Raw genomic sequence first — 26,446 nt, forward strand, 5'->3', positions numbered from 1 at the left:
TGAGGATATGTTTGTATAATTTTTTTTTTTTTTTTTTTTTTTTAGAGAGAGAGAGAAACATCAATGTGAGAGAGAAACATCAATCAGTAGCCTCCAGTATTTGCCCCAACTGGGGATCAAACCCGCATCCTTTTGGTGTACAGGACGATGCTTTAACAACTGAGCCACCTGGTCAGGGCAAATTTCTTAAACTGACCAGCCCACAAATTATGCTGTGGTACTATCTTTCTCTCAGGTATTAATTAAAGTGAACCTTTAATTATTATTACTAAGTGAGTGGCTTACTGTAAAGCTAATATGTGATTTTCTCTCTTTAAAGTTATCAATAAGTTTTGTGTCTTAAAGCTATTTAAGTTAAAGCATAAATTGACTCTTAGAGTGGAGACCTCATTCATTCCTGATTAGATGTGAGATTAGCTGTTGCTCTCTTTGTGTCAACCTGAGTGTAACTAGGATAAAGAAGCCCCCACTCCAGAGGGTCAGTGTTATATGTAGAGTATGGAGTATTTAGCTGTAATTTATGAATTACACTTACGGAAGAATGGAATGTTTCAGTTGAGAAAAAATAGACATAATCTGTGTTTAGTCAAATATGTTGGCAGTCTGCTAAATTATTCCTGATCAAGTAGAATTAGAACTCATTTTTGCAGAGTATGATATTTAATGCAGTATGCTATAATTTGTCCTTTTTTCTGTTTTGTTTTTTTCATGCTGTCAGGAAGTTAAACTAAATATTTGATGATGCCAAAAATCTGTCTGTCTGTTTGCAAGGCACTGGATCTGATGTTTAGGAAGTGTAATTAAAGTATATTGTGGTTAATATGTTTTATTTTTTTATACCATACTTCTGTTACTTTTTCTCAATTTGAATGTTTATAGAGATGATGTGTTACACAACTTGCTACTGAGATAGGCTTAAAGAGTACAAATGACTTAATTGCTTTCATTATCATTTTAGTCTAAACCAGAAATCCAGTATGCATCACAGTTGGAACAGGAGCCTACAAATTTGAAAGAATCATCCCTAAGCAAAATGTCCTGTAAGTTTTCTTTTATGCAGCAATCAAATTTGGTTGTGGTGGAATTCATTGCATGATTGTTTTTACACTAATAGAATATGAACAAATAATTTCTAAAACTTTGAGTGGTTCTCAAACTTTAATGAGCATTAGGATCTGGATAGCTTATTAAAACAGATCTCTGAGTCCCACCTCCAAAGTCTCCAATTTTCTAAATCTGGGAAAGGACCTGAGAATTTGCATTTCTGAACAAGTTGCCAGATTTTGTTGATGCTGCTGGTCTGGGGACCACACTTTGAGAACTAGTATTTTTAAACCATTTAGTTTGCTTTGAAGTATGTTGTGAGTATTAACTATTGAAATATTCTGTTACATCTCAATAAACCAAATAATGAAACTACCCTAAAAATATGAGTTCCTATTCTATTTTGATTTCCATACTAGAAGTGAATTTTAACTCATGGGAATATAAAACATCAAGCTAAAGCTGAGCTTACCTTTTAAAATGTACTAGCTTATACCTTACTTTAGATACTGACTTAATTAACTTTCTAATGATTTTGCTGGGTGGATAATGACAGCACATAAGGCCATCTTTAACTTTACATTAGAATAAACCAAATTCCATTATTTAAGCCCACATGTAATTAAATTGAAAGCTTCAATGTCAGTGAGAATTTGGAAATAAAATAGGAAACCCTTAATATAGTAGAATATCTATTTGGTTTTTGATGTGTCATAGGAACTTGCATTCATAACTAAATGTATAGATCTAGAAGTAGTCATTTGGGACTATCTTTTGGAGTATAAGATATCAAATATGTGCCTTGTTATTTCACCAGATCTACAAATGAGAAGTTCACAAGCACATAGGAACTTTCTTGAAGATGGAGAAAGTGATGGCTTTTTAAGATGCCTCTCTCTGTATGTATTCCTTTTTATTAATGGGTATAGGAAATAAAATCTGGCTTATATCAGAGAGATATATTCATTTTTATTTTAAAATTTTATTAGCTGCTCAAAAGTAAAAAAAAAATTACCTTCTCCCTACCAAACGTCTACTTTTGGATATTTTAATTTCTTAAAAAGTAATATGCAGCCCTGGCCAGTGTGGCTCAGTTGGTTGGAGCATTGTCCCCTGAATCAGAGGTACGCAGGTTTGATTCCCGGTCGGGGCACATGCAGGAGGCAGCTGATCAATGTTTCTCTCTCTTTCTCTCTCCCCCTCCCTCCCACCCTTCCTCTCTCTAATATCAATAAACATATTCTAAGGTGAGGATTTAACAATAAATGAAAGGTGATATGCATACTAGTTTAATAAAATCCAAGCAGGTAGTTTTTTTCACAGTATTAAAACTGTCTTGTTACAATTCCCTGATTTATGTTAAGAAATGTGCTTCTTAAGTATATGTTAATGTTTTGGGGATCAGATTTTGTTTTTAGCTGCATGGCCACATATAAGGCTAGGAAAGAGAGATAAGGCTATAGACTAAGGAAGGCTTCATGTTCTATGCTAAGAAGGAATATCAACTCTATGCCAAGGACTCTTAAGGCTGGCAAGGAAAAGTGGGCAGTCAGGGAATGGGTATATTATGTCCTAGGAAGGAATATCAAGCCTTCTGAGGGTGAAGAGGGTTTTATCAAATTATGTGTGCTTGCACTCCTGCAAGGAGTTATGATATGAGCCCTCCCCCCATACTTCTCCCCCACCAATAAAAGAAAAGGGGAAAGAAAGTGGGTCTTAACACTTATTGGTAACTATTTACTATGTGTCAGATACCATGCCAAGCCCTTGAGTAAAACAGTATACAAGTGCTTGCCTTCACAGTTCACGCTATGTTCTGTCTCAGGTGTAACACTGCAATAGTCCAAACTGCATGCTTCCTGTAATTTCTTGTGATAGAAATAGTTTCTTAGGTTTTATCAGATGTCAGTAGGGGCATATTGGAATCTAGAAATTAATACCTTTTACTGAACAAAAGTCTTTAAAGACTGGGTGAGAAAATAAGGATTTAACTTTAAAATTTCCCTTCCTTTCATTTCTAAACCTGCTTTTGACCTTGCTTAAAAAAGGACATTTTTCTCTCTCCAGTATTTAGGATTTTTGTTGCAATTTGATAGTCTTATAAAAGCTAAATATGATAGTATCCTACATTTTAATAAAAAGAATTTTTTTTAAATGCTTTCCCCCCTCAATGATCTCATTTGACTCTTAAAGCAGTGTACCTTGTAACTGGTTTTTTACTGTGATAAGTAGGTAAATTGGAGAAGTGAATCCACTACCCCAAGATTATATATCTACTATATTAAAATTCAAATCTGGGTTTTCAAATTCTGTATCTTCTCATTCTATTCTACCATAGCTGTTTGCTCTTTAAAGGATTATGATTTTTCCATGATGGCATATATGATCACCTAGCCCAGTGGTTGGCAAACTCATTAGTCAACAGAGCCAAATATCAACAGTACAACGATTGAAATTTCTTTTGAGAGCCAAATTTTTTAAACTTAAACTTCTTCTAACGCCACTTCTTCAAAATAGACTCGCCCAGACCGTGGTATTTTGTGGAAGAGCCACACTCAAGGGGCCAAAGAGCCCCATGTGGCTCGCGAGCCGCGGTTTGCCGACCACTGACCTACCCAGTCAGTGGAATCTGGTCTTCTGACCCTTACTACAGTGCTTCTTTTTATTATATCACGTAGTTGATATGAAGTTGTCCTTGGCCTCCCGAATGGAAATTGAGATCACACTCATTTTTTCACGTGACAATTCTTTTTGGAGAGTCTATTATATGCCAGACACTGTGTTAGAGATGTGAGACCTAAGAAAAGATGTTCAGTCTCTACCTTTATGGAGTTCTCAAATCTAGTATAGTAGAAAAAGACATAAAGATAGTAACAACACAATAATGATTGCTACATATTATATATACACACATACCTCTAATATGTAGAGTACAAGGAGTACTAAGTCTATCACAGGTTTCAAAGGGTGGATTTACAGAGATAGAAATGTCTTTACTGATGACTAGAGTTTTTTGCTAATTGTAGCACATTTGATTGAGAGATTTGACCAAACCAGGTTGCCTAGAGCTAGATAGGAGAAGGAAAGTAATCATTTTTTAAGAATATGTTTTTATTGATTTCAGAGAGAGGGAGAGAGAGATAGAAACATCAATGATAGGAGAGAATCATTGATCAGCTGCCTCCTGCACTCTCCTTACTGGGGATCGAGCCTACATCCTGGGCATGTGCCTGACAAAGAACTTAACCATGACGTCCTGGTTCATGGGTTGACGCTCAACCACTGAGCAATACCAGCCAGGCAGAAAAGTAATCATTTTTAATATCAGGAAGAGGCCTTGTGAAGGATAGAGAATCATGTTGAACAACTTGGGTAAACCAGGCAAGAAATTACGAGATCTGAATTAGGGCAGTAGGTAATAATAGGAGATGATGGAGATAGTTGAGAATCTTGTAGGATTATTTTGTTGTAGAGGTTAAAGAAGTGGATTGACTTAAATAAAATGAGTCTTAGTTTTCTGGCTTAACTAGTTGTGACTGGAATCCAGATATCAAATACATCCTCATTTCATGGAAGGGAATTCCTCAGTACCAGGTTAGGGCTGGGATATGTAAATTAGGTATTTTTTCATTAAAAATATTTTTACTATCTTTCTAAATTGGAATACTTAAAGCATCTTGTAGGAATTCCCTGCTTTTAGCTACAATGCATTTTCCAAAGTCTATCTCTTTTGCTAAGAGACAAGCAATGACTGCATGCTTTTTCCTTAGCATGTTCACCATCAGGTGACTGACTGGGTTGTGGTGATATCTTGTATTAGGCAGTGTTGGATGAGCCCGGATGTGAAAATTGTTTAATTTTCTAATTACATCGTTTTTCAGAATTAGACTCTTAACTATTTAAAAATAGCTTGACTTATTCCTGTTCTTGGAATCTTAATTTATAGTTTGGCAAACAATAGGTCAATTACAGAAAAAGCTTTAGTTGCTGATTCTTGTAACTGGCTTTCTACATTAAGGTATTTTAATAAGCCGTAGCTGGTTTGGCTTAGTGGATAGAGCACCGGCCTGCAGACTGAAGGGTCCTGTGTTCGATTTTGGTCAAGGTCATGTGCCCGGGTTGTGGGCTCAATCCCCAGTAGGGGGCGTGCAGAGGAAGTGGATAGATTATTCTCTCTGATCATTGATATTTCTATCTCTCCCTTCCTCTCTGAAAGCAATATAAATATATATATTTTTTTTAAAAGATATTTTAATCAGCCCTAGCTAGTTTGGCTCAGTAAATAGAGCATTGGCCTGCGGACTGAAAGGTCCTGGGTTCGATTCTGGCCAAGGGCACATGCCCAGGTTTCAGGCTCGATCCCCAGTAGGGGGTGTGCAGAAGGCAGCCGATCAATGATTCTCTCTCATCATTGATGTTTCTCTCTCTCTCCCTCTCCCTTCCTCTCTAAAATCAGTAAGTACTATTTTGTAAAAAAGATATTTTCATCAGCTCAGTCGGCGTGGCTCAACGTTGAGCTTCATCCTATGAACCAGGGTCATCCCATGAACCAGGAGGTCATGGTTTGATTTCCAGACAGGGCACTTGCCTGGGTTTCAGGCTTGATTTCCAGTAGTAGGCATGCAGGAGGCAGCTGATCAATGTTCCTATCTCTCTCTCATTTCCCGTCCTCTCTCTAAAATCAGTAAAAACATTTTTTAAAAATATTTTAATCATAAGAAACATGTAACTTTATCTTTACTAAGATGTGCTGTAATGGGTGCAGAATACTTCATAATAGATGTACTCTTTTAAATTGAATTGTAAGTAAATTATGGCAGATTAAATATTTGAAATGCTCTAGAGCAGTGGTCGGCAAACTGCAGCTCATGAGCCACATGCGGCTCTTTGGCCCCTTGAGTGTGGCTCTTCCACAAAATACCACGGCCTGGGCAAGTCTATTTTGAAGAAGTGGCGTTAGAAGAAGTTTAAGTTTAAAAAATTTTGCTCTCAAAAGAAATTTTAATCGTTGTACTGTTGATATTAGGGTCTGTTGACTAATGAGTTTGCCGACCACTGCTCTAGAGAAGCTAACTTCTGGAAGCCTGTTGTGAATTCCTTTGTAAAACAAATGATAATTTCATAATTTACCTATTCTATACCTTAATTCTGGGATATTGGGTTTTCTTAAAGTTAGTATCATAATACCTTGCAAAATAATACATATGAAATTTTATAGCAGTGTATAATTTATAGGACACTTTCATTTTTTTTATCTCATTTAGTAATTTAAAATTATCCTTGACAATAATTTGCTTTAATTTTATAAATTTAACAAAAAGCCAGTATGTCTGATTCTTTTTAAGTTGCAAAAATGATGCAGCCATGTTACAGAAAGTTCAGAAATGGAGGGAAGGGTTTCATACCACCCTAATATCTATTATAATAGTTCCTTTTATAAGTATTTTTTTTTTTTCGTTTTTTTTTCAAGTATGTTTTTTAAAAATAGTTTTAAAGGTAGTAACCGTAAAGCTTTAATTAGATTATTAAACTAATTATTAATAATCTAATAATAATTAAACTAATTATTAATAATCTTGATTGCCTTTAATTATTAAGAATCTCCTGTTTCTTATATTATGAAATTTTAACATGACTAATAGTTGATATTTCTTTGTTTTCTTTTTTTTTTTTCTTTTCTTTTTTTCAGTAACTCTGGGTGGATTTTAACCACAACTCTTGTCCTCTCGGTGATGGTGTTGCTCTGGATTTGTTGTGCAACTGTTGCTACAGCTGTGGAGCAGTATGTTCCCTCTGAGGTAGATTTATTTATTTATTTTTTAATTTAATAAATCTTTATTGTTCAGATTATTACAATTGTTCCTCTTTTTTCCCCCCATAGCTCCCCTCCACCCGGTTCCCACCCCACCCTCTGCCCTTACCTCCCCCTCACTGTCCTCATCCATAGGTGTACGATTTTTGTCCAGTCTCTTCCCGCACCCCCACACCCCTTCCCCCCTGAGAATTGTCAATCCACTCCCTTTCTATGCCCCTGTTTCTATTATATTCACCAGTTTATTCTGTCCATCAGATTTTTAATTCACTTGATTTTTATTTATTTTTATTTATTTATTTATTTTTTTAAATATATTTTATTGATTTTTTACGGAGAGGAAGGGAGAGGGATAGAGAGTTAGAAACATGGATGAGAGAGAAACATCGATTAGCTGCCTCCTGCACACCCCCTACTGGGGACGTGCCCGCAACCAAGGTACATGCCCTTGACCAGAATCGAACCTGGGACCTTTCAGTCCGCAGGCTGACGCTCTATCCACTGAGCCAAACCGGTTTTGGCTAATTCACTTGATTTTTAGATTCACTTGTTGATAGATATGTATTTGTTGTTCATAATTTTTATCTTTACCTTTTTCTTCTTCTTCCTCTTCTTAAAGAATACCTTTCAGCATTTCATATAATACTGGTTTGGTGTTGATGAACTCCTTTAGCTTTTTCTTATCTGTGAAGCTCTTTATCTGCCCTTCAATTCTGAATGATAGCTTTGCTGAGTAGAGTAATCTTGGTTGTAGGTTCTTGCTATTCATCACTTTGAATATTTCTTGCCACTCCCGTCTGGCCTGCATAGTTTCTGTTGAGAAATCAGCTGACAATCGTATGGCTGCTCCCTTGTAGGTAATTAACTGTTTTTCTCTTGCTGCTTTTAATATTCTCTTTGCCTTTTGCTCTTGGCATTTTAATTATGATGTGTCTTGGTGTGGTCCTCTTTGGATTCCTTTTGTTTGGGGCTCTGTGCGCTTCCTGGACTTGTAAGTCTATTTCTTTCACCAGGTGGGGGAAGTTTTCTGTCATTATTTCTTCAAATAGGTTTTCAGTATCTTGCTCTCTATCTTCTTCTGACAACCCCATAATTCTGATGTTGGTACGCTTGAAGTTGTCCCAGAGGCTCCTTACACTATCTTCAAATTTTTGGATTCTTTTTTCTTTTTGCTTTTTAGGTTGAGTGTTTTTTGCTTCTTTGTATTTCAAATCTTTGACTTGATTCTTGTGTTCCTCTCGTCTGCTGTTAGGTCTCTGTATAATATTTTTTATTTCAGTCAGTGTATGTTTAATTTCTAGTTGGTCCTTTTTCATATCCTCGAGGGTCTCGCTAAATTTATCGGCCTTTTCTAGGAAATTCTTGAAAAACCTTATAACCGTGGTTTTGAACTCTATATCCAGTAGTTTGCTTTCCTCCATTTCTTTCGTTTGTGATCTGTTTCTTTGTCTCCGCATTTTCGCTGCTTCCCTGAGTTGGTAGAGTAGCTTTGTGTGCTAGGTGTCCTATATGGCCCAGTGGCTCAGCCTCCCCAGTTACCTGAGGTGGACACTCTTGGTGCACCCCTTTGTGGACTGTGTGTACAGCTTTGTTGTAGTTAAGTCTTGATTGTTGTTGATATCACTGGGAGGAATTGACCTCCAGGATCAGTTGTGTCTACACCAGGAGAACTTATGTGCTTGAGACACCCTTATGAGACAAGACTTGCAAAATTGCAAAAGCCTCTGTGCTCAGCTTGGATGGGGCGGAGTCTCAGGGCGGAGCAGACAGCCTTGGCTTCTCGTCAGCCCTGCCCTATGAGGCCCCTGGGTCTCAGTGTCCCTCGGTAATCGCTGTAAGCACCTCTGAGAGAAAGTCGCCCTCGAGTTTCACCCGTTGCCAGAGAGTCCAGTTTCTCCCTGAATGAGTCTAGGTTCCCAGAAACTCGCCCGGAACTGGAGTTCAGCACAGTCGGAAGCTACTGTCTCCCACTTTAGAAAGCTAGCCGCGCACTCAGCCACCTGTGCACTCAGCCGCTCGTCCTCTCTGCGCGCACGTGCCTCCGGACCTCTGCCTCTGCAGCTCCCCTGAGTCTCAGTGTGCTTTCTCTTTTCCTGACAGTCCAGTTTCTCCCCGAATGAATCTGGGTTCCCAGAAACTCGCCCGGAACTGGAATTCAGCGCAGTCGGGAGCTTCCGTCTCCCTCCCGCTTTAGAAAGGCAACCACAGCCAAAACCGGTTTGGCTCAGTGGAATAGAGTGTCGGCCTGTGGACTGAAGGGTCCCGGGTTCAATTCCGGTCAAGGGCATGTACCTTGGTTGCGGGCACATTCCCAGTGGGAGGTGTGCAGGAGGCAGCTGATCGATGTTTCTCTCTCATCGATGTTTCTAGCTCTTTATCCCTCTCCCTTCCTCTCTGTAAAATATCAATAAAATATATTTTAAAAAAAGAAAGGCAACCGCATACTCAGCCGCCTGTGCACTCAGCCGCCCGTCCTCTCCGCGCGTGCGCCTCCGTACATCAGCCTTTTGCAGCTCCTCTGATTCTCAATGTGCTTTCCTCTTTCCTTCTAGTCATAGAATTTCCACTCAGCCAGCTTTCCTGTGGTTCTGGATGGTGTCCGTTTTGTCTTTTAGTTGTAGTTTTGATATTTTGTGCAAGGCGGCAGTTTAGGTATTTACCTATGCCGCCATCTTGGTTTCTCCCCCTCTGAGGTAGATTTAATTCTAGTAACCCTATTTGAAGACTGAGCCATATGATTAATCATTTTAAATGCCTATTTTTTAATTAGAAAAACAAGGCCTCTCTACTAATAGAATGAGAGAAGATTTGGTGGTTTCAGTCACATACCTGGGGGTTGGCACACATGAAAATTACAGGTTTGCAGCACAAGAATCACTGTTCCAGTTTTCTGTAACGCTAACTACCATAGTTACATACATTTTGGCTGGTTTAAAGTGTTTCTCTCCCTGGTTCTTTGAGACTGAAAAGAACCTGTTGACATCAGTTTCTAAGGTGATATTTAAGAAAGAAGTCTGTATGCCCACTTAACATTTTAAACTAATTGCCACAAATTTTAAAGAATTATTGCTGCTTTAGAAGCAGTAAGGCTAGAGCGTTTGATTTTGAGTTTGTTTGTTCTAGAATCTAACCCTGAAAGAGATAGAAAACTATCATGACTTCCTTGGTAATAAAAATTTAATTGACCCAAGAAATGTTACTTTTAAGGTAAAGGAATTTTATTTTGGAAAAGTCTATAATTTGATTATTCAATTTAGCTTTCAAAGAAAGAAAGTTATTTATATAATAAATATGAGCTAACTCAACTCCAAATGAAATAAACTTTAGTTCTCTTGTGCCTCAAAAGTGCAATAGAAAAAGAGTGAAAAGAAGAAAGGAGGAAAGTTAAAATAGAATCTAATAAGTAGTTGGCATGTGCCTAGCATGGTGCTTGAACACTTTTATCTTAACAGACTATAAAGATATGTTTTAATATAAGATTTATGCATGAATAATTAAGATTTATATTTTACTAGAGGCCCGGTGTACGAAATTCGTGCATTGGGGGGGGTGTCCCTCAGCCTAGCCTATACACTCTCCAGTCTGGGACTGCTGGCTCCTAACTGCTCACCTGCCTGCCTGCCTGCCTGTCAACCTGATTGCCCCCTAACTGCTCCCCTGCCAGCCTGATTGACGCCTAACTGCTCCCCTGCCGGCCCAATCGCCCCCAACTGCCCTCCCCTGCTGGCCCAATCGCCCACAACTTCCCTCCCCTGCCAGCCCGATTGCCCACAACTGCCCTGCCATGCCGGCCTGATTGTCCCCAACTGCCCTCCCCTGCTGGCCTGATCGCCCACAACTGCCCTCCCCTGATGCAACCCGCCTCCTCTGCCAGGACCCGCCTCCTCCACACAAGGCAGCGGAGACGCCGGAACCGGCCTCCTCCATGCCGCGCAGAGCCATGGAACCCCCAGGCCTCACCACGCAGAGCAGCCACCAGGCCGCACCTCCCCTGTGCGTGCAGCCATCTTGTGGCAGCCATCTTGTGACGGTTTCAGCACGAGAGCCACCTAGGCATTTATTATATAGGATTTTTTTATTTATGTTTTTATTTTTTTAATATATTTTATTGATTTTTTTTATAGAGAGGAAGAGAAAGGGATAGAGAGTTAGAAATATCAATGAGAGAGAAACATCAGCTGCCCCTGCACACCCCCTACTGGGGATGTGCCTGCAACCAAGGTACATGCCCTTGACCGGAATCGAACCAGGGACCCTTCAGTCCACAGGCCGACGCTCTATCCACTGAGCCAAACCGGTTAGGGCCATGGTCGGCAAACTGCGACTCGCGAGCCACATGTGGCTCTTTGGCCCCTTGAGTGTGGCTCTTCCACAAAATACCATGGCCTGGGCAAGTCTATTTTGAAGAAGTGGCATTAGAAGAAGTTTAAGTTTAAAAAATTTGGCTCTCAAAAGAAATTTCAATCGTTGTACTGTTGATATTTGGCTCTGTTGACTAATGAGTTTGCCGACCACTGGGTTAGGGCATATAGGATTTTTTAAGATATGTGATACAAGCAGCTAGAAATTGGAACAGGATAATGTTGAAAACATTTATATAGTTCTGTAAATTTTATAAAGTATTTTCAGATATCTTACATATCTAGCAGTACTCCACAGTATGTTCTATTATCTATTTTATAGATGGGTTAGCAGGCTTACAAAGCCAGTTAACCTCCTGGGATTGCACAGCAGTGAAAGTATTGAGGCTGGAATTAGTTGTTATCTTTTGATTCACAATTCCTGTGTTTTTCCTGTTTACCATCTTTCCTATGGCTGATAAGGATTTTAAGTGGTACAAATTATAAATGTTTAAAATGTTAAGGAAAGCAGACACCATGTGCTGGATTTTCAGATAAGGGTTTTAGATAATGTGGATCTTGACCTGAACTTTGAAGAATGAGTAGATATGAATTAGCAGAGAAGGGGGTAGACAATTTTCCTAGGTACAGACAAGAATAAGCCAATTATCATGGAAGTACTGTAAGGAACTAACTTGATTGAAAGAATTTAAATTAGGAGAATAAACCAAATGGATAAAATTGGACAGGATCAGGAATTGAAGTATTAGAGTTTGTATAAATCTCTGTAAAACTCATCTGCTTATGAGTTTATTAATGACATCCTCTTGCTCCATTGCTTGTGTTATTTTTAGTGCTGATGTCCATATTTTAGTCATTTCATTATTTCTGATAAAATGAAATTACCCATCTTACGCCTATTACTTCCTTTAGTTACCCCATGCACTCTAAATCCTATGACAAAAAAGCTACAAACCCATAGTAATAAATCTTTGTTGACCTCCCCACCATGTGGCACTTTATTCCTTCCTTTTTACATCATTAGTTCCTTCTCCTTACACCTAGGTTAAAAAATACACACACACACACACACACACACACACACACACACACACACACACACAGATTGGTCTGATTATTGCCAAGAAAGACTGAATGGCTGGCCTCAGGTGAAATTTACCTTGATAAATCCACCACAACTTGGATTCTGGTCCCCAGGCCTACTGACTAATTTGAGCACTTTCTATCCAAATAGTTTTAAATGGACATTTCATTGTTTTCCTCTCTCACCTCTTTATCTATGCAAGCAATCTCCTATTCTGGTATTGTTTAGACATATCAGTGCCTCTCATTGTGATTTTGGTTGTATCTTATAGATTTGGGGAACTTTCCTTTCAAATGACTTGGTCTTTTCCTTTTAGATGTTGTCTCTGCTGTGATAAATTTTATTTTGATTGTATAGCTTTAATTCTGTAAGAAATTCTCTCCTCTTATTTTCAAATTCTTTGGGGAACAACTCACTTTTCCCACGTATGCCCCCTAGATTCCTATGATCATAGAGTCTAAAGAATCAACGCCCATATGGAGTCCTGTTGACACCTGATACATTTCCTACAGATATCTGCCTTACGATGTTACTTTCTTGCTCCTCTCTAGAGCTCTTCTTCCTATACTTAACAATTAAAATTAATGGCTAGCCCTGACCGGTTTGGCTCAGTGGATAGAGCGTCGGCCTGCAGGTCCCAGGTTCGATTCCGGTCAAGGGCATGTACCTTGGTTGTGGGCACATCCCCAATTGGAGGTATGCAGGAGGCAGCTGATCGATGTTTCTCTCTCATTGATGTTTCTGACTCTCTATCCCTCTCTCTTCCTCTCTGTAAAAAAAATCAATAAAATATATTTTTAAAAAAATAAAAATAAAAAAATAAAATTATGGCTATAACCTCAAAGAGCTAGACTTTTCTAAGAAGGTATATTTTTTAGAAAAATATATGGAAAAGAGCCATTTGGAATCGTTCATTTTAGGCTTTACTTTGTATGTGAAACCACACTTCGGCTAGCTATTAATGTTGTGTTCAACCATGTATCCTATCCTATATAATAAAAGCCTAATATGCAAATCAACTGAACAGCGGAACGACCGATCGGCGGGGGGCGGGGGGTTGGGGGGGGGAGACCCGGCTGGCAAGAGGGCAGCACCAGGCCAGCCAAGGCGGGTACCAGTGGGCAGAGGGAGGGGATGGCAATCAGGGTGGCGGTGACCAGTGGTGGCAGAGGGGCATTTAGGGGGGTGGGACTGGCCACTCGACAGCTCGCGCCGTTCCCCGATTGGCCCGCAAGTCGCCTTCCGCAGAGGGAGGCCAGACTGCGGCTTAGGCCCACTCCCAGGCGGAGTGGGCCTAAGCTGTCAGCCGGACATCCCCTGAGGGCTCCTGATCTGCGAAAGGGCACAGGCCAGGTTGAGGGACCCCCCAAGTGCATGAATTTTTGTGCACCAGGTCTCCAGTTTTATCATAAAAATACTGTGTACTTAGGGTAGAAATTTGTAAAGTACATATAAAGAAGCAGAAAAGAAATCACTCATCCTATCATACAGAACTATTATTGTGTTGTCATTAGAATGGATTTATTTGTAGTATAAATAATTTTTAATACATATTAAGGTTTTGTTTCTTGTTTAAAAATATTGTAGTATAGCCCTGACCAGTTTGGCACAGTGGATAGAGCATCGGCCTGTGGACTGAAGGGTCCCGGGTTCAATTCCGGCCAGGAGCATGTACCTTAGTTGCGGGCACATCCCCAGTCAGGGGTATGCAGGAGGCAGCTGATCAATGTTTCTCTCTCATCGATGTTTCTAACTCTCTATCCCACTCCCTTCCTCTCTGTAAAAAATCAATAAAATATATTTTAAAAAAATATTGTAGTGTAAGTACTCCTTCCCTGGTGTTTTCTTTGTTTATTGTAAAAATAATTGAGAACTTAGTATTAGAAAGTGATTCAGGTTTTCTTGGCCAAAAGCTACCTATTTTAAACTTTACTTTATAAAGCCTTTTCATTGATTTTTTTATTAGAACATAAATTGTTTCTGACCCCTCTCCATAGTAACATGATACTCCATTTTAACTATCATATATAATAAAATGCTAATATGCAAATCGACCAAATAGTGGAACAACCAGTCACTATTATGCGTACTGACCACTAGGGGGCAGGTGCTCAATGCAGGAGCTGCCTCCTCGTGGTCATTGTGCTCCCACAGGGGTAGCGCCGCTCAGCCAGAAGCCAGGCTCACGGCTGGTGGACGCAGCGGCGGTGGCAGGAGCCTCTCCCACCTCTGCAGCAGCGCTAAGGATGTCCGACTGATAGCTTAGGCCCGCTCCCCATGGGAGCGGGCCTAAGCCAGCAGTCAGACATCCCCTGAGGGCTCCTGGACTGTGAGAGGGCTCAGGCCAGGCTGAGGGACCCCCGGAGTGCACGGCACCAGGCCTCTAGTAAAATTATAACTCATCTGTGAGCAGTATTATTTAGATTGTGTTATATTATTTACGTATATGATCCTGTGTGTTTGTAGGAAATCATAAGCCTGCTGAGAGAATGTGTGTCTCTAAAGTACAGACCTAGTATCTTGGAGCTTAAACATCCTATATAATAAAAGGCTAACATGCAACTTGACCAAACAGCGGAATGACCAGTCGCTATGACATGCACTGACCACCAGGGGGTAGACGCTCAACACAGGAGCTGCCCCCTGGTGGTCAGTGCACTCCCACAGGGGGAGTGCCGCTCAGCCAGAAGCCGGGCTCACGGCTGGCGAGCGCAGCAGCAGTGGCGGGTACCTCTCCCACCTCCGTTGCAGGCAGGTGGTCAGGAGAGAGAGATCTCAGACTGCAAGAGCCCCAAACTGCGAGAGGGATGTCTGACTGCCAGCTATCCCACGAGGGATCCCAGACTGTGCGAGGGCGCAGGCCCGTCTGAGGGGCCCCCCCTGCCCCCACCCTCAGTACACGAGTTTCGGGCCCCTGGTGAAATATAAAAAGCTGTCTTTTTAGTCACTACAAACAAAGCTTAAATGGTAGTAATAGATGTGCAGAATGTGGTCTTAGAAACTTATGAACAGCTTTATTTTTCTTATTTAGGAAAGCTCTGAAATAATTTATTTTTAGCCTGCTTTGCACATAATTAGGTATTCATCATATATCATTTGATTGTAATGGCCAAAAAGAATTGACAAAGAATTTCATTTTCTTTGTTTTGATCTTAAGGCAGTGTCATTTTGAGTGACTTGATGCGTAAAGATTTTTATCTTTTCTCCACATTTTTTCCTCTGTTCTTTTACATTTGTGATGTCATTTTTGAAACTTAATGGGATGACACTTTCTCTTGTTGAGTTATCTATTTAAAATAATGAAGAGTTGTCATTCCATAGTGGTCCTTGCCAGGCAGATCAAACTTAACATATAAGAACAGGGTTTAGTAGTTTTGGATATTCCTTTTTAGAGATCAGGCAGCCTCAAAATGTTGCTATAGCAACAGATGTTGATATACATCAGGGGTGGAGAACATTTGGTTTCGAAAAGTCATTTGGTCTGGCCCTGCCAAGGCATTAGGGGTGAGTTAATTAAATGTTTGACCAAATATAGCAGACTAATTTTTTAAGTTGATAATTTGTGTGGCCCTGGAATGATGCTATAAATATCCCAATGGCCCTTGGCAGAAAAAAGGTTGCCCACCCCTGCTATACATGCTGCCACATTGTTATCTCTTTATATGTATGCTGCCTTTTTCTTTGTTTGTCAAAAGCATGATCATCTGCTTTCATGTATTCAGTTTAAAAGGGCTTTAGAAGACTCCTACTAACATTAATGTTTAGTGAATCACATATATATATGGGTAACTTGTTATGTGTCAGGCCCTGTTCAAGGGATTAAAGATACAATGAAGAATAAGATCAAGAAGGAACAGTTTAAGGCTTCTAAGAGTCAGAAAGTAGGGTGAAACATGTCTTAAACTATAATAAACATTGTTTTCTTTGTCTTAAAAAAAAAGACTAAGAATCTTGCCATTTAGAAGCTTTAAGTCTCATAAAAAGAGTTAGACAATCAGAAAACAATATAAATGCCATAGCTTTTTAATCCAAATTCTGTTAAGAAACTGAGTTTTAGGAAAGATTTAAGGAACTTATCGAAGATTAAATAACTGATTAGTGGCAGAGCCAGGCCTAAAGCTCAAATACATATTTACTAATTAAAATTTATTTAATTAAAATTTTTTAACTTTTAGAAGTAATACATTAACATAAATTAAATCTTCCTCTTCCTCACTTCTCAGATAAATTACAGCCAATAGTTGGTTTTTTTAAATATGTTTTTATTGCCCTACCCAGTTTGGCTCAGTGGATAGAGTGCTGGCCTGGGGACTGAAAGTTCCCGGGTTCGATTCTGGTCAAGGGCACATGCCCGGGTAGCGGGCTCGATCCCCCACTGGACATGCAGGAGGCAGCCGATCGATGATTCTCTCTCATCATTGATGTTTCTATCTCTCTCTCCCTCTCCCTTCCTCTCTGAAATCAATAAAAACACTTTAAAAATCTATGTTTTTGTTTTCAGAGAGGAAGGGAGAGGAAGAGAAAGAAATATCAATGATGAGAGAGAATCATCCATCTGCTGCTTCCTGCACATCCCCTACTGGGGATCAAGCCCGCAACCTAGGCATGTGCCCTGACTGGGAATTGAACCGTGATCTCCTGGTTCATAGGTCGACGCTCAATCACTGAGCCACACCAACTGGGATACAGCCAATAGTTTAAAATTTTTTTCCAAGTAGTTACCATTTTTAAAATTTTAACTTTTGATTTTGTTTTATTTTGTTTTGTTTTGCCAGCTTTAGACATTATCTAATGTCTTTTTTTTTAATATAATTTTTTAAAGATATATCAGAGAGGAAGAGAGGAGGTTAGAGAGTTAGAAACATTGATGAGAGAGAAACATCAATCAGCTGCCTCCTGCTCACCTCCTACTGGGGATGTGCCCGCAACCAATGTACCTGCCATTGACTGGAATCGAACCTGGGACCTTTCAGTCCGCAGGCCAACACTCTATCCACTGAGCCAAACGGGTTAGGACTATCTAATGTCTTCTTACTGAAGGATAAGGAATTAATTAGTTCCCTTATACTATCCCCCACCTCACCTCCATCTCTTCACTTTCTTCCATGTTGATGTTTGAAATCATTCACACAGTTCTTGGTTGCTGTTGGAAGGTCTTTAAATGTTACTAGGTAGAGTTGTGAAAGTTTTTCTTTCACAATGCCCAGAGCAGATTATCACATGTTAATTCTGGGTTTTAAGGAGGCCACACAATATCAGATCCATGCCCAGTCCATCAACCACTGAATCTGTCTGGATGATATTCTCTTAATGGAAAAATATAAGGTACTGGGCCATCTCCTTGTGTTGCCTTGAACAGTAGTCAGCAAATCATATCTGAAACATGAAACAAGGAAGCAATCATCATGGCAATCACTTTTTGAATATTTTTATTACCCCAGAAAGAAAACTCAGACTCATTCGTATCCACTCCCCATTTTTTCCCAAGCACCACCACCACCACCACCACCACCACCCCAGCCATAGGCAATCATTACGTGATCTCTAATGATTGGCCTCTTTCACTTTCATGATGTTTTTCAAGGTTCATCCATGCTGTAGCATGTATCAGTATTGATGGATACTTAAAAATCTTTAAATTGCTCTTTATTTAACACTAGATGCCCAGTGCACGAATTCATGCACGGCCAGCCCGGGGGAGGGGCCGCAGGCAGTTGGTGGGCCAGCACTGCCCTCCCCCCTCCCCCCGCAACTCCCGGTTGAGGGGACAATTTGCATATTAGCCTTTTATTATATAGGATCTTTTAAATGCACCTTCCCGATATTAAGTACTTTCATGTGGTTCTTGCTCTATAACCAGTCACTTATCCTCTCAGTAAGCTCAGCACTTCACTGTTTCACTCATGACACAGAGATGTATTGCTGTAGGAGTTAACAAATCTATTTCTTAGTAAATACTTTTCATTTAGCTTTTCTGCTTTTAGGAGATAACTTACATCTAAATAGACCTACTTTCAAAGGATGTTAGACATAACTGTTATACTCCAGTTGAGTTCTATGACATTTGCAGTGACTCTATTTTATGCTTTCATTCTTTTGTTGTTTTACTATCTTCTTGAATATGATAATTTAAGGAGCTTTTATATGTTTGTGAAGAACTTTCAGTGTTAAAATGTTTCATGTAAATTCTTAGTTCTCACAGTCTTTTAAAATAGCACATATTTTCCAAATATATTAAGTTAAAAGATTTAGTAGCAGAGAAACTTATTCCAAATCATTAGACAAGTTGGTCGCAGAGGTAAGATCTTGAAGGAATGGATCACTTAAAAAATCAAATATCCCAAATAAGTCCACACTAACTCCATTTAAACCTGAGTAGTTTTTCTTGATACTCTGTTGTTATGCTTCTAAATATTTTAACTTAGGACATGTGGAAAAGTTTTCTTTTGCCATTACTGGCAGCTGAATCACCTATCTGTAACACTTTGCATAAAAGCATTCTTCATTCTTGAGGACATTTATAGAATTTTATTTGTTTGTTTGTTTGTTTGTTTGTTTTCAAAATACCCATAGATTAAATTGTTATTTGAAGACTTAGTGAGGTTTCTAATTATCCAAATTCTAATATTCATTGATTTTCTCTTGCAGAAGCTGAGTATCTATGGCGACTTGGAATTTGTGAATGAACAAAAACTAAACAGATATCCAGCTTCTTCTCTTGTGGTTGTTAGATCTCAAGTGGAAGATCATGAAGAAGCAGGGCCTCTACCCACAAAAGTGAATCTTGCTCATTCAGAAATTTAAGCTTTTTTTTTTTTTTTTTTTTTTTAAGAAAAGTGTAATAGCTATCTAAATATTCATTTCTCATAGAGCTTTTAAAATTGGTTTCATTGACTATAGGGCTTAAAAATCACTATAAAATGAAAATAAAGTTACCCAAACTGAGAAGACTATATTTGCTGTAATTTTTTTCTAGTAATTTAAGAGATGGATATTTGGGATTGTATTATTATTTTAATATCTGTGGTTTCTTTAATATTTGCATTGTTTTTGTTTTCCTTTTTAGCCACATTCTATGAGCTGATCATTGTTTTCCCCCACCATGATACCATCAATCACTTTAGTGATTAAACTGAATATTCAGTAGGATAGGATGCTTCTGCTTAGAAATGGCCCACAACCTGTAATTTGAAATTTAGCAGGAAATGCCCTTACACTACATTTTCAGTTGTATTGAACTGAAATCATTAAAATTTTATTTGAATAATTATGTTTCAAAATTTGAGTTAATATACTCTTGATTTTCCAATCTTTCCTCTCACCCCTACCCAACCCAGACAAAAATTAGGAAATGTTCTATTACTACCTATTGCTATGGTAGTAATACATATTGCTATACAATATGATGATCAGGAAACAAACTGAAGCAAAAACAATGTGGTCAGAAGTGCTTTTTTAAAAGAATCCTCACCTGAGGATATTTTTTCATTGATTTTTAGAGAGAGGGGAAGGGAGGGAAGGGAGCGAGAGAGAGAGAGAGAGAGAGAGAGAAACATCAACATGAGGAAGACCCATCAATTATGGTTGCCTCTCACATGTGCCCCAACCCAAGTCAGGGATCAAGTCTGCAACCAAGGTACATGCCCTTGATCTGGAATTGAACCCGAGACCCTTTGGTCCAAGTGCTAACCACTGAGCAAAACTCGCTAGAGTCAGAGTGCATTTTATGTTATTGCATAGGCTATAGATTTTTGTTGAGTGAGTCTTTCCCAAGAACTATTTTCTCTATTAGAAAGCATGTCAAGTATAAGTTTAAAGATATTTTCAGAGAAAACTCTACATTTTGACAGTAAGAATTAGACTAGATTTCACTTGGCAAAAGCTATTATTATCATTCCTTTAGCTATAATAATACAGATTTTAAAATAAGAGTGATATCAGGTAACATAGATAACAGAATGGAAACGATTCAGTGTTATTTTACCATGAAATGTTAAGTAACTTGGCAAACCAATACTTCCTTACACATAGGTACATTGTTGGCAACAGAAATAGTACTTTTTGACTAAAGAGTGAGTCGCACACTTACCTTGCAGCTTAGTCATCAGCTTTCTCTGAGTCAAAAAAATATATACAATAACAACTAATCAAGTAAGACACTGGTCACAAAATACAGGTTTTCGTTTTTAAAATAGTTGGTCTGAATTTGGAAGATGGAGGCTTAGAAGATACGTGCACACATCCAGGTGTGGAAGGGAGGAGTAATAAAGAGTTGTCAAGCAGTCATCGTCTCATTTTTTGTGAGAAAACAGTTATAGAACATAGGGGTTGGGAGTACACCTTTTAAAAAAGCCTGGTTGTCTTATTTCCCAGCCATAGTTTGTGCTTAGTCTCAGGAACAGGTTTAATTGAAATACATTCAGTGAAGCAAACTTCAGATCAGTGAGGGGGAAATATACAAAATGACACAGATTTATAGGAGTCAGCCCACTGTTAGGAAAGCCCTCCCTTATGAAAACAATAAAAGTAAATCTAGATAAGAAGGACAACCGTATGATTGTCTTATATTCTCTCCTCTACACTTGGTTTTGTTTTTCTTTGCTTCCTGAATAAGGTTACCCCTGAGATATCCTCAACTGTCTTGAAAGTATTGATCCAAGTGCAGACAAACTTTCCCCTTTATAATTCCTGTATGTGAAAACACAATCATTCCTGCCCTCTTTTATATTTTAATTTTCAAAAACTAAAAAAATTATCCCCACCAAAAAAATAAAATAAAAAAATTACATTTTTGTGAGAAATGCTCACCTGTCTGAATTAAAATAATGGACTCAGAGACAGAAGTATGGTGAAAACAAGACCATACTTAATAAGTTCTCAAGAGCCGGTGTCTCTCCGGTTGTACAGGCACACATGGAGTAGTGTTCACAGCCTATTTATCCCCCTGGGTGCGAGAGTCCCTCCTCTGGTTCCTCATTGGCTGAGAACTATGGGGTTAATAGTTTCCTCATAAGTCTCCTAAGTCTTATTGTCTCCCATTGGGCCATTAAAATTGGGCTGAGCCCTTTTCTAGTTGTCTCCACCTCCCTCTGTCTATTGGAGGCGGTGCCTCGGGGGTTTCCACAGTGATGGTGGCTCCCATACACAGTTCTTTGTTCTTATGTCCTATTCTGTTTGTCCTGGGGAAATTCAGCAACCAATTCCATTAAAAGGTGGCTATGCTGGAGATGGATCACAGAAGCCTATTTCCTACAATTGTAAAAAATGTTTGACTTGAAAATTCTAACAAAACCAATAAAGCTGAGCCTTTGGGCCTCTTCTCCTAAACAGCTCTTTTCAACCTGTGTGCTGCAGGAGTTTTTTAAAACATGCAATGCCTATTCAGTCAGGGACACTGACCTCTCTTTCCTTAGGTTGTCATATTAAAAAGAGGACAGCAGCCAACAACAATAGCTGTCCAGTGTAAGTGAATCGAAATTATACCTATTTTTTTTTGTCAGATGGGCAAAAAATCTTTTTTGGTGCCGCAGAATTTTAGTAATTAGTTTATGTGTGCCATGAGGTGAAAAAAGGTTGAAAATCACTGTCCTAAAGTAACAGTTTAGCCTTTCTTGAATGGGCCCAACTTCACTTGTTTTCATGAGGCAGGTATCATGTAAAAAACATCTTCTTGAGAAGTGTATCTTGGTTTAGGCAAAATCTCAAGGCCCGTGAGTCTCTGGTCCAAACCTCCCAGACTCCTAAGGTCTTTGGTTCAGGCCCCTAGGGTGAGACATACTAATTCATGCAATTACACAGACAGTAGTCACCATAATGAATATACCCAGTCTTTTCACAAAACTTCATGGGTACCTTTTATTTATATACTCAAGGCCCGGTGCATGGGTTCATGCACCTGTGGGGTCCCTCGGCCTGGCCTGTGGGGATTAGGCCGAAACCAGCTCTCCAACATCCCCCCCAAAGGGTCCTGGATTGTGAGAGAGCGGTTCTCGGGTGATGCACCCCAAATCGGGCTCCCTCCTCTCTGGTTCCAGGTGCATCACCGCAGCTCCTGCATTGAGTGCCTGACACCTGGTGGTCAGTGCGCATCATAGCTACCGGTTGGAGCGTCTGCCCCCTTGTGGTCATTGAGTGTCATAGCTACCAGTTGGACAGTTGCTTAGGCTTTTATATATAGAGAGATACTTTTAGTAAATAAAAAATTATCAGATCATCTAGTCTATCACTCTTGTCTCAGAAATTTCTATGATGCAATTTAAAATTATTATTTTGAAACATATGCAACAACCATAATTTCATATCTAAATGTAACTTTTATTGGTGATAAAGTCACAGGTACTGCTAATACTGCTCTCAGTTGTTGCCTCTGTTCATAACTAAAGGAAATGCTATATTTCAGTTATAAGTTAGTGAAAAAAATGATTTAATTTTTCCCATCCAAGTTCACTGAACTCCTGGTTCAGAAGTTGCCCGATATTGCCAAAACCGGTTTGGCTCAGTGGATAGAGCGTCAGCCTGCGGACTGAAGGGTCCCAGTTTCGATTCCGGTCAAGGGCATGTAACTTGGTTGTGGGCACATCCCCAGTGGGAGGTGTGCAGGAGGCAGCTGGTCAATGTTTCTCTCTCATCGATGTTTCTGACTATCCCTCTTCCTTCCTCTCTGTAAAAAATCAATAAAATATATATTAAAAAAAAGAAGTTGCCTGATATTACTTTGTCATTTTTAAAAAATATATTGTATTGATTTCAGAGAGGAAGAGAGAGGGAGGGAGGGAGAGAGAGAGAGAGAGAGAGAGAGAGGGAGAGAGAGAGAGAGAGAGAGAGAGAGAGAGAGAGAGAGAAACATCAATGATGAGAGAGAATCAACTGGCTGCCTCCTGAACGCCTCCCACTGGGGATGGAGCCCACAACCTGGGCATATGCCCTGACCAGGAATGGAACCAGTGGGCTTGCTTTGTCATTTCTAAGAGTAAAATATTTGTTCAATTCTAAATTATTTGGGCTTCTTTTACTACTTCTCCTGTGCTTTTTATACTTTAATGGTTTTACAACATTGGAACAGCAATAATTGAAGGCTTGGGTGAAAAGAAAATAGCAACTGATTAGAAATGAGAGATTTCAACAAAAGCTCTTGATAATGTTACCTCAAGATAGACCATTGTGCATTCATTGGAACCTCACCTCTGTTAATTTAGTAGTGCTTAAGTCTGTAAATGTCAGTAAAATTTGGATCATCTGCATTAGACAATATTATTGTTCTACCTTGTAAAAGTGTCTACTTATATATTTCACGAGGGAATTTGTCTATTGACTCCTGTGACTTTTGCAAAGCTCTTTCTAGCACTCCCGCTTTCACCTTAAATGGATCCTTGCAACATCCCCCTAGAAGAGCAGGATGGGGTTTAACATCTCCATTTTGGAGTTAGGAAACAGTCTCTGAGAGGAGAGGTGGCCAGCCAGGGCTCGGAGACTTGAGGAATGCATAGGAGGAGTGATGAGCGCTGAGGTGGGGACAGTGCCTCATCTCTATCCAGCTCTGGAAGCAGATCTCCAGGTCCCTGGGTCAATCTAATTGTGGTGCCCACTTAGCACTCTCCAACTCAGAGTTGAGCCCTGGAGTTAGAGGCAGTCCCAGGCCTCAAGCAGATCTCTTTGTAATTGTAGACAGACCAAGGCATCCAGAAATAATATGACACCTTCACAGGCTACAAAAAACATTCACATATGTGCACTCACTATCCTCACAACTATGAGGTAAGTATTCTTATCCCCATTCTTCCGATGAGGACACTGAGACTTAGAGAGGCTGTGATTGGCCACCTTAAATTAGATAGGTATTCATTTGGCAGAGTCTGGATGAAAACCCAGTCTGTCTGACACAAGCTGGGGTTTGCTTATCTCATGTCCAGAGGGTCACCTAGCCACAGCCAGACTAAGATGGAGTCCTGACCATAAGAAATACAGGGAAAAGTAAACCCAGGGGAGCAGGGAAAGTGGAAGAAGGCTTCATGAAGTGAGACTTTTACCTGGTTCTGGGCGAGAAAGACAGAGGGAGCCAGCCGAAGGTCACTCTAAGCAAGTTACAAGCTACAGACTGGGAGAGAGATGTATAACCCATGTAACAAATGATTCGAATTCAGCATCAAGAAATCAATAAGAATAAGACAAACCACCCATAAAAAAGTGGGAAAGAGATGTGAAAAAGCAATTCAGCAGGTAGGAAACCCATACGCAAAGGGCAGCATGGGGTAGGGATGGGGCTTTCAAATCTCCTGGGGGTCTTGTTAAGATGCAGGTTCTGGTTTGACAGGTCTGGGTGAGACCCACCTCTAACCAGCTCCCAGATGATGTGGTTGCTACTGGTCCGAGGACACTTTTGGGTGATAAGGGTGTGGGTAGAGGTAAAGATGTGAACCTTTCAGCCAGGCCTGTCACCTGGCTCTGCCATTTTCTTCCTTCTTTCCTTCCTTCCTTCCTTCCTCCCTCCCTCCCTCCCTCCCTCCCTCCCTCCCTCCCTTCCTTCCTTCCTTCCTTCCTTCCTTCCTTCCTTCCTTCCTTTATATTGTTGACAGTATTATAGATGTCCCCCATTTGCCACTTTTCAACTGTAAACCTTGGGCAAATAATTTAATGGCTCTGTGCCTCAGTTTCCTCATCTGTAAAATGGGGACAGTAATAGTCCCCATCTTCTGTGGCTGGGAGGACTAAATGACTCAATGTAAAGCATGCAGTACAGCATGTGGCAAAGTAAGTGCTCAATAAACGTTATGGATTGGTAGCAGCAGTAGGAATTACTAGAGAAAGGCAAACTAGCCACACTGAGATGCCACTTCACACCTCTTAGACTGGCAGGTGTCAGGAAGTCTGACAATTTCAAGGTTGGGGAGGTAGAAACACACACTGCTTGTGGGAGTGCAAACTGGTGTGGTCACCAGGAAGTGCTTGGGAAAGGAACTACAATTGGGGGAAGAAAAGAGTCCTTCAATTTGGCTATGCTTAATGGGAAAAAATGTCTGAAGTAAAAGTGACTAAATTTTAACATTTATTAACTCTGAATGGTGGATACATGATCATTTGTTACATAATTTTTTGTATTTTTCTTGAGTTTTTGGAACTTCCTTTTTGCTCCTGCTAAAGGTTTATCCGGACGTGAGTCATACAGGGCCCAGCCGAGGCCAAGGGAGCCCAGCAGGGTGGGGAGGAGGTTGTACAGTGCAGCCCAAGTCCTTTCTTCTCCTTAGTGAAACCTGGCTGTCACTCCAGGAAGTTGGGGGTTGAAGCAGCAAGGCTTCTCCTCCATCTTGCCAGGACCCCCTGCTGCCCTTCACACAGGGGTTCTCATGAGGGCCCTAGCCCAAGGGGCGATGCAATGCTTCCAGCGCAGTCGGGTGTGGCTGCACCTGGCCTGGCCCAGGATTCCAGAGGAAGGGACATTTTCACATTCCTAAAGGATCTTCTCATAAAGAAACACAAGAATCACAGAATCAGGAAGGCCAGAGATTGAAGGGCATGAGTTGGTCCAGAAATGGCAAATGGTCATCATGCCCAATACCATGTTCACCCTTACACCCGCGGCAAGACATCGCTAGTCAATCATAAGCCCTGAATCCTGACCTCAGAATCCATCTGAACCCCAAGTTCCAGAGCCCTCTTCTACACTCAGCTGCCGTTGCATGCAAGATGAAATCTAGTTAACATCTTTAGCAGAGGCTATGCCCTGTCCATCCCCAGCCCTTTTCATTTCAGACTATAGCCTGGCTCGCAACTGCCAGCACTGGCATCCCTTTGCCTAAGCAGGCCAGGGGTGCCAGGAACTAACACCCTGGGCAGTTCTCAACCCATGACTGGCAAGAGCTGGCAAATAAATACCCAGTTCCCTTACCCTTGGGAACTGATTATGGGGATCCCCAAATGAAGACACCCCCTACATCTAGTCTAATTATTCTATTTTCTGGACAAGGGAACTGAGGCTCAGAGAAGGGGAGTGATTTGCCCAAGAGAGCCAGTGGCAGGGCCCTCAGAGGACCTGTTCTCCTGACCTTGCCGTCAGATGCAGGGTGGGGAAAGGCGGGGCAGAAGCAGGGCCCTCCTGCCCTTTCCTGGGCCTGGGAGGCAGCCTGGAAAGGGACTGCCCACAGGGAGGGT

The 26,446-nt window shown here is 40.3% G+C and overlaps 1 protein-coding gene across 1 annotated transcript in view; it reads left to right on the forward strand.

Annotated features, from left to right (window-relative positions):
- Positions 1–19,568, forward strand: part of TMEM59 (transmembrane protein 59) — a 30,771-nt gene extending 11,203 nt beyond the window's left edge. The window contains exons 5-8 of the mRNA XM_080657628.1: positions 959–1,040; positions 1,862–1,943; positions 6,734–6,842; positions 18,950–19,568. Coding sequence (XP_080513754.1) covers positions 959–1,040; positions 1,862–1,943; positions 6,734–6,842; positions 18,950–19,105 — 429 coding nt within the window. The 3' untranslated portion in view covers positions 19,106–19,568. The remainder of the gene's footprint in view (positions 1–958; positions 1,041–1,861; positions 1,944–6,733; positions 6,843–18,949) is intronic.
- Positions 19,569–26,446: the final 6,878 nt, after the last annotated feature.

This window comes from Plecotus auritus (assembly GCF_963455305.1).
Source record: "Plecotus auritus genome assembly, chromosome: 2".
NCBI classification, from domain to species: domain Eukaryota; kingdom Metazoa; phylum Chordata; class Mammalia; order Chiroptera; family Vespertilionidae; genus Plecotus; species Plecotus auritus.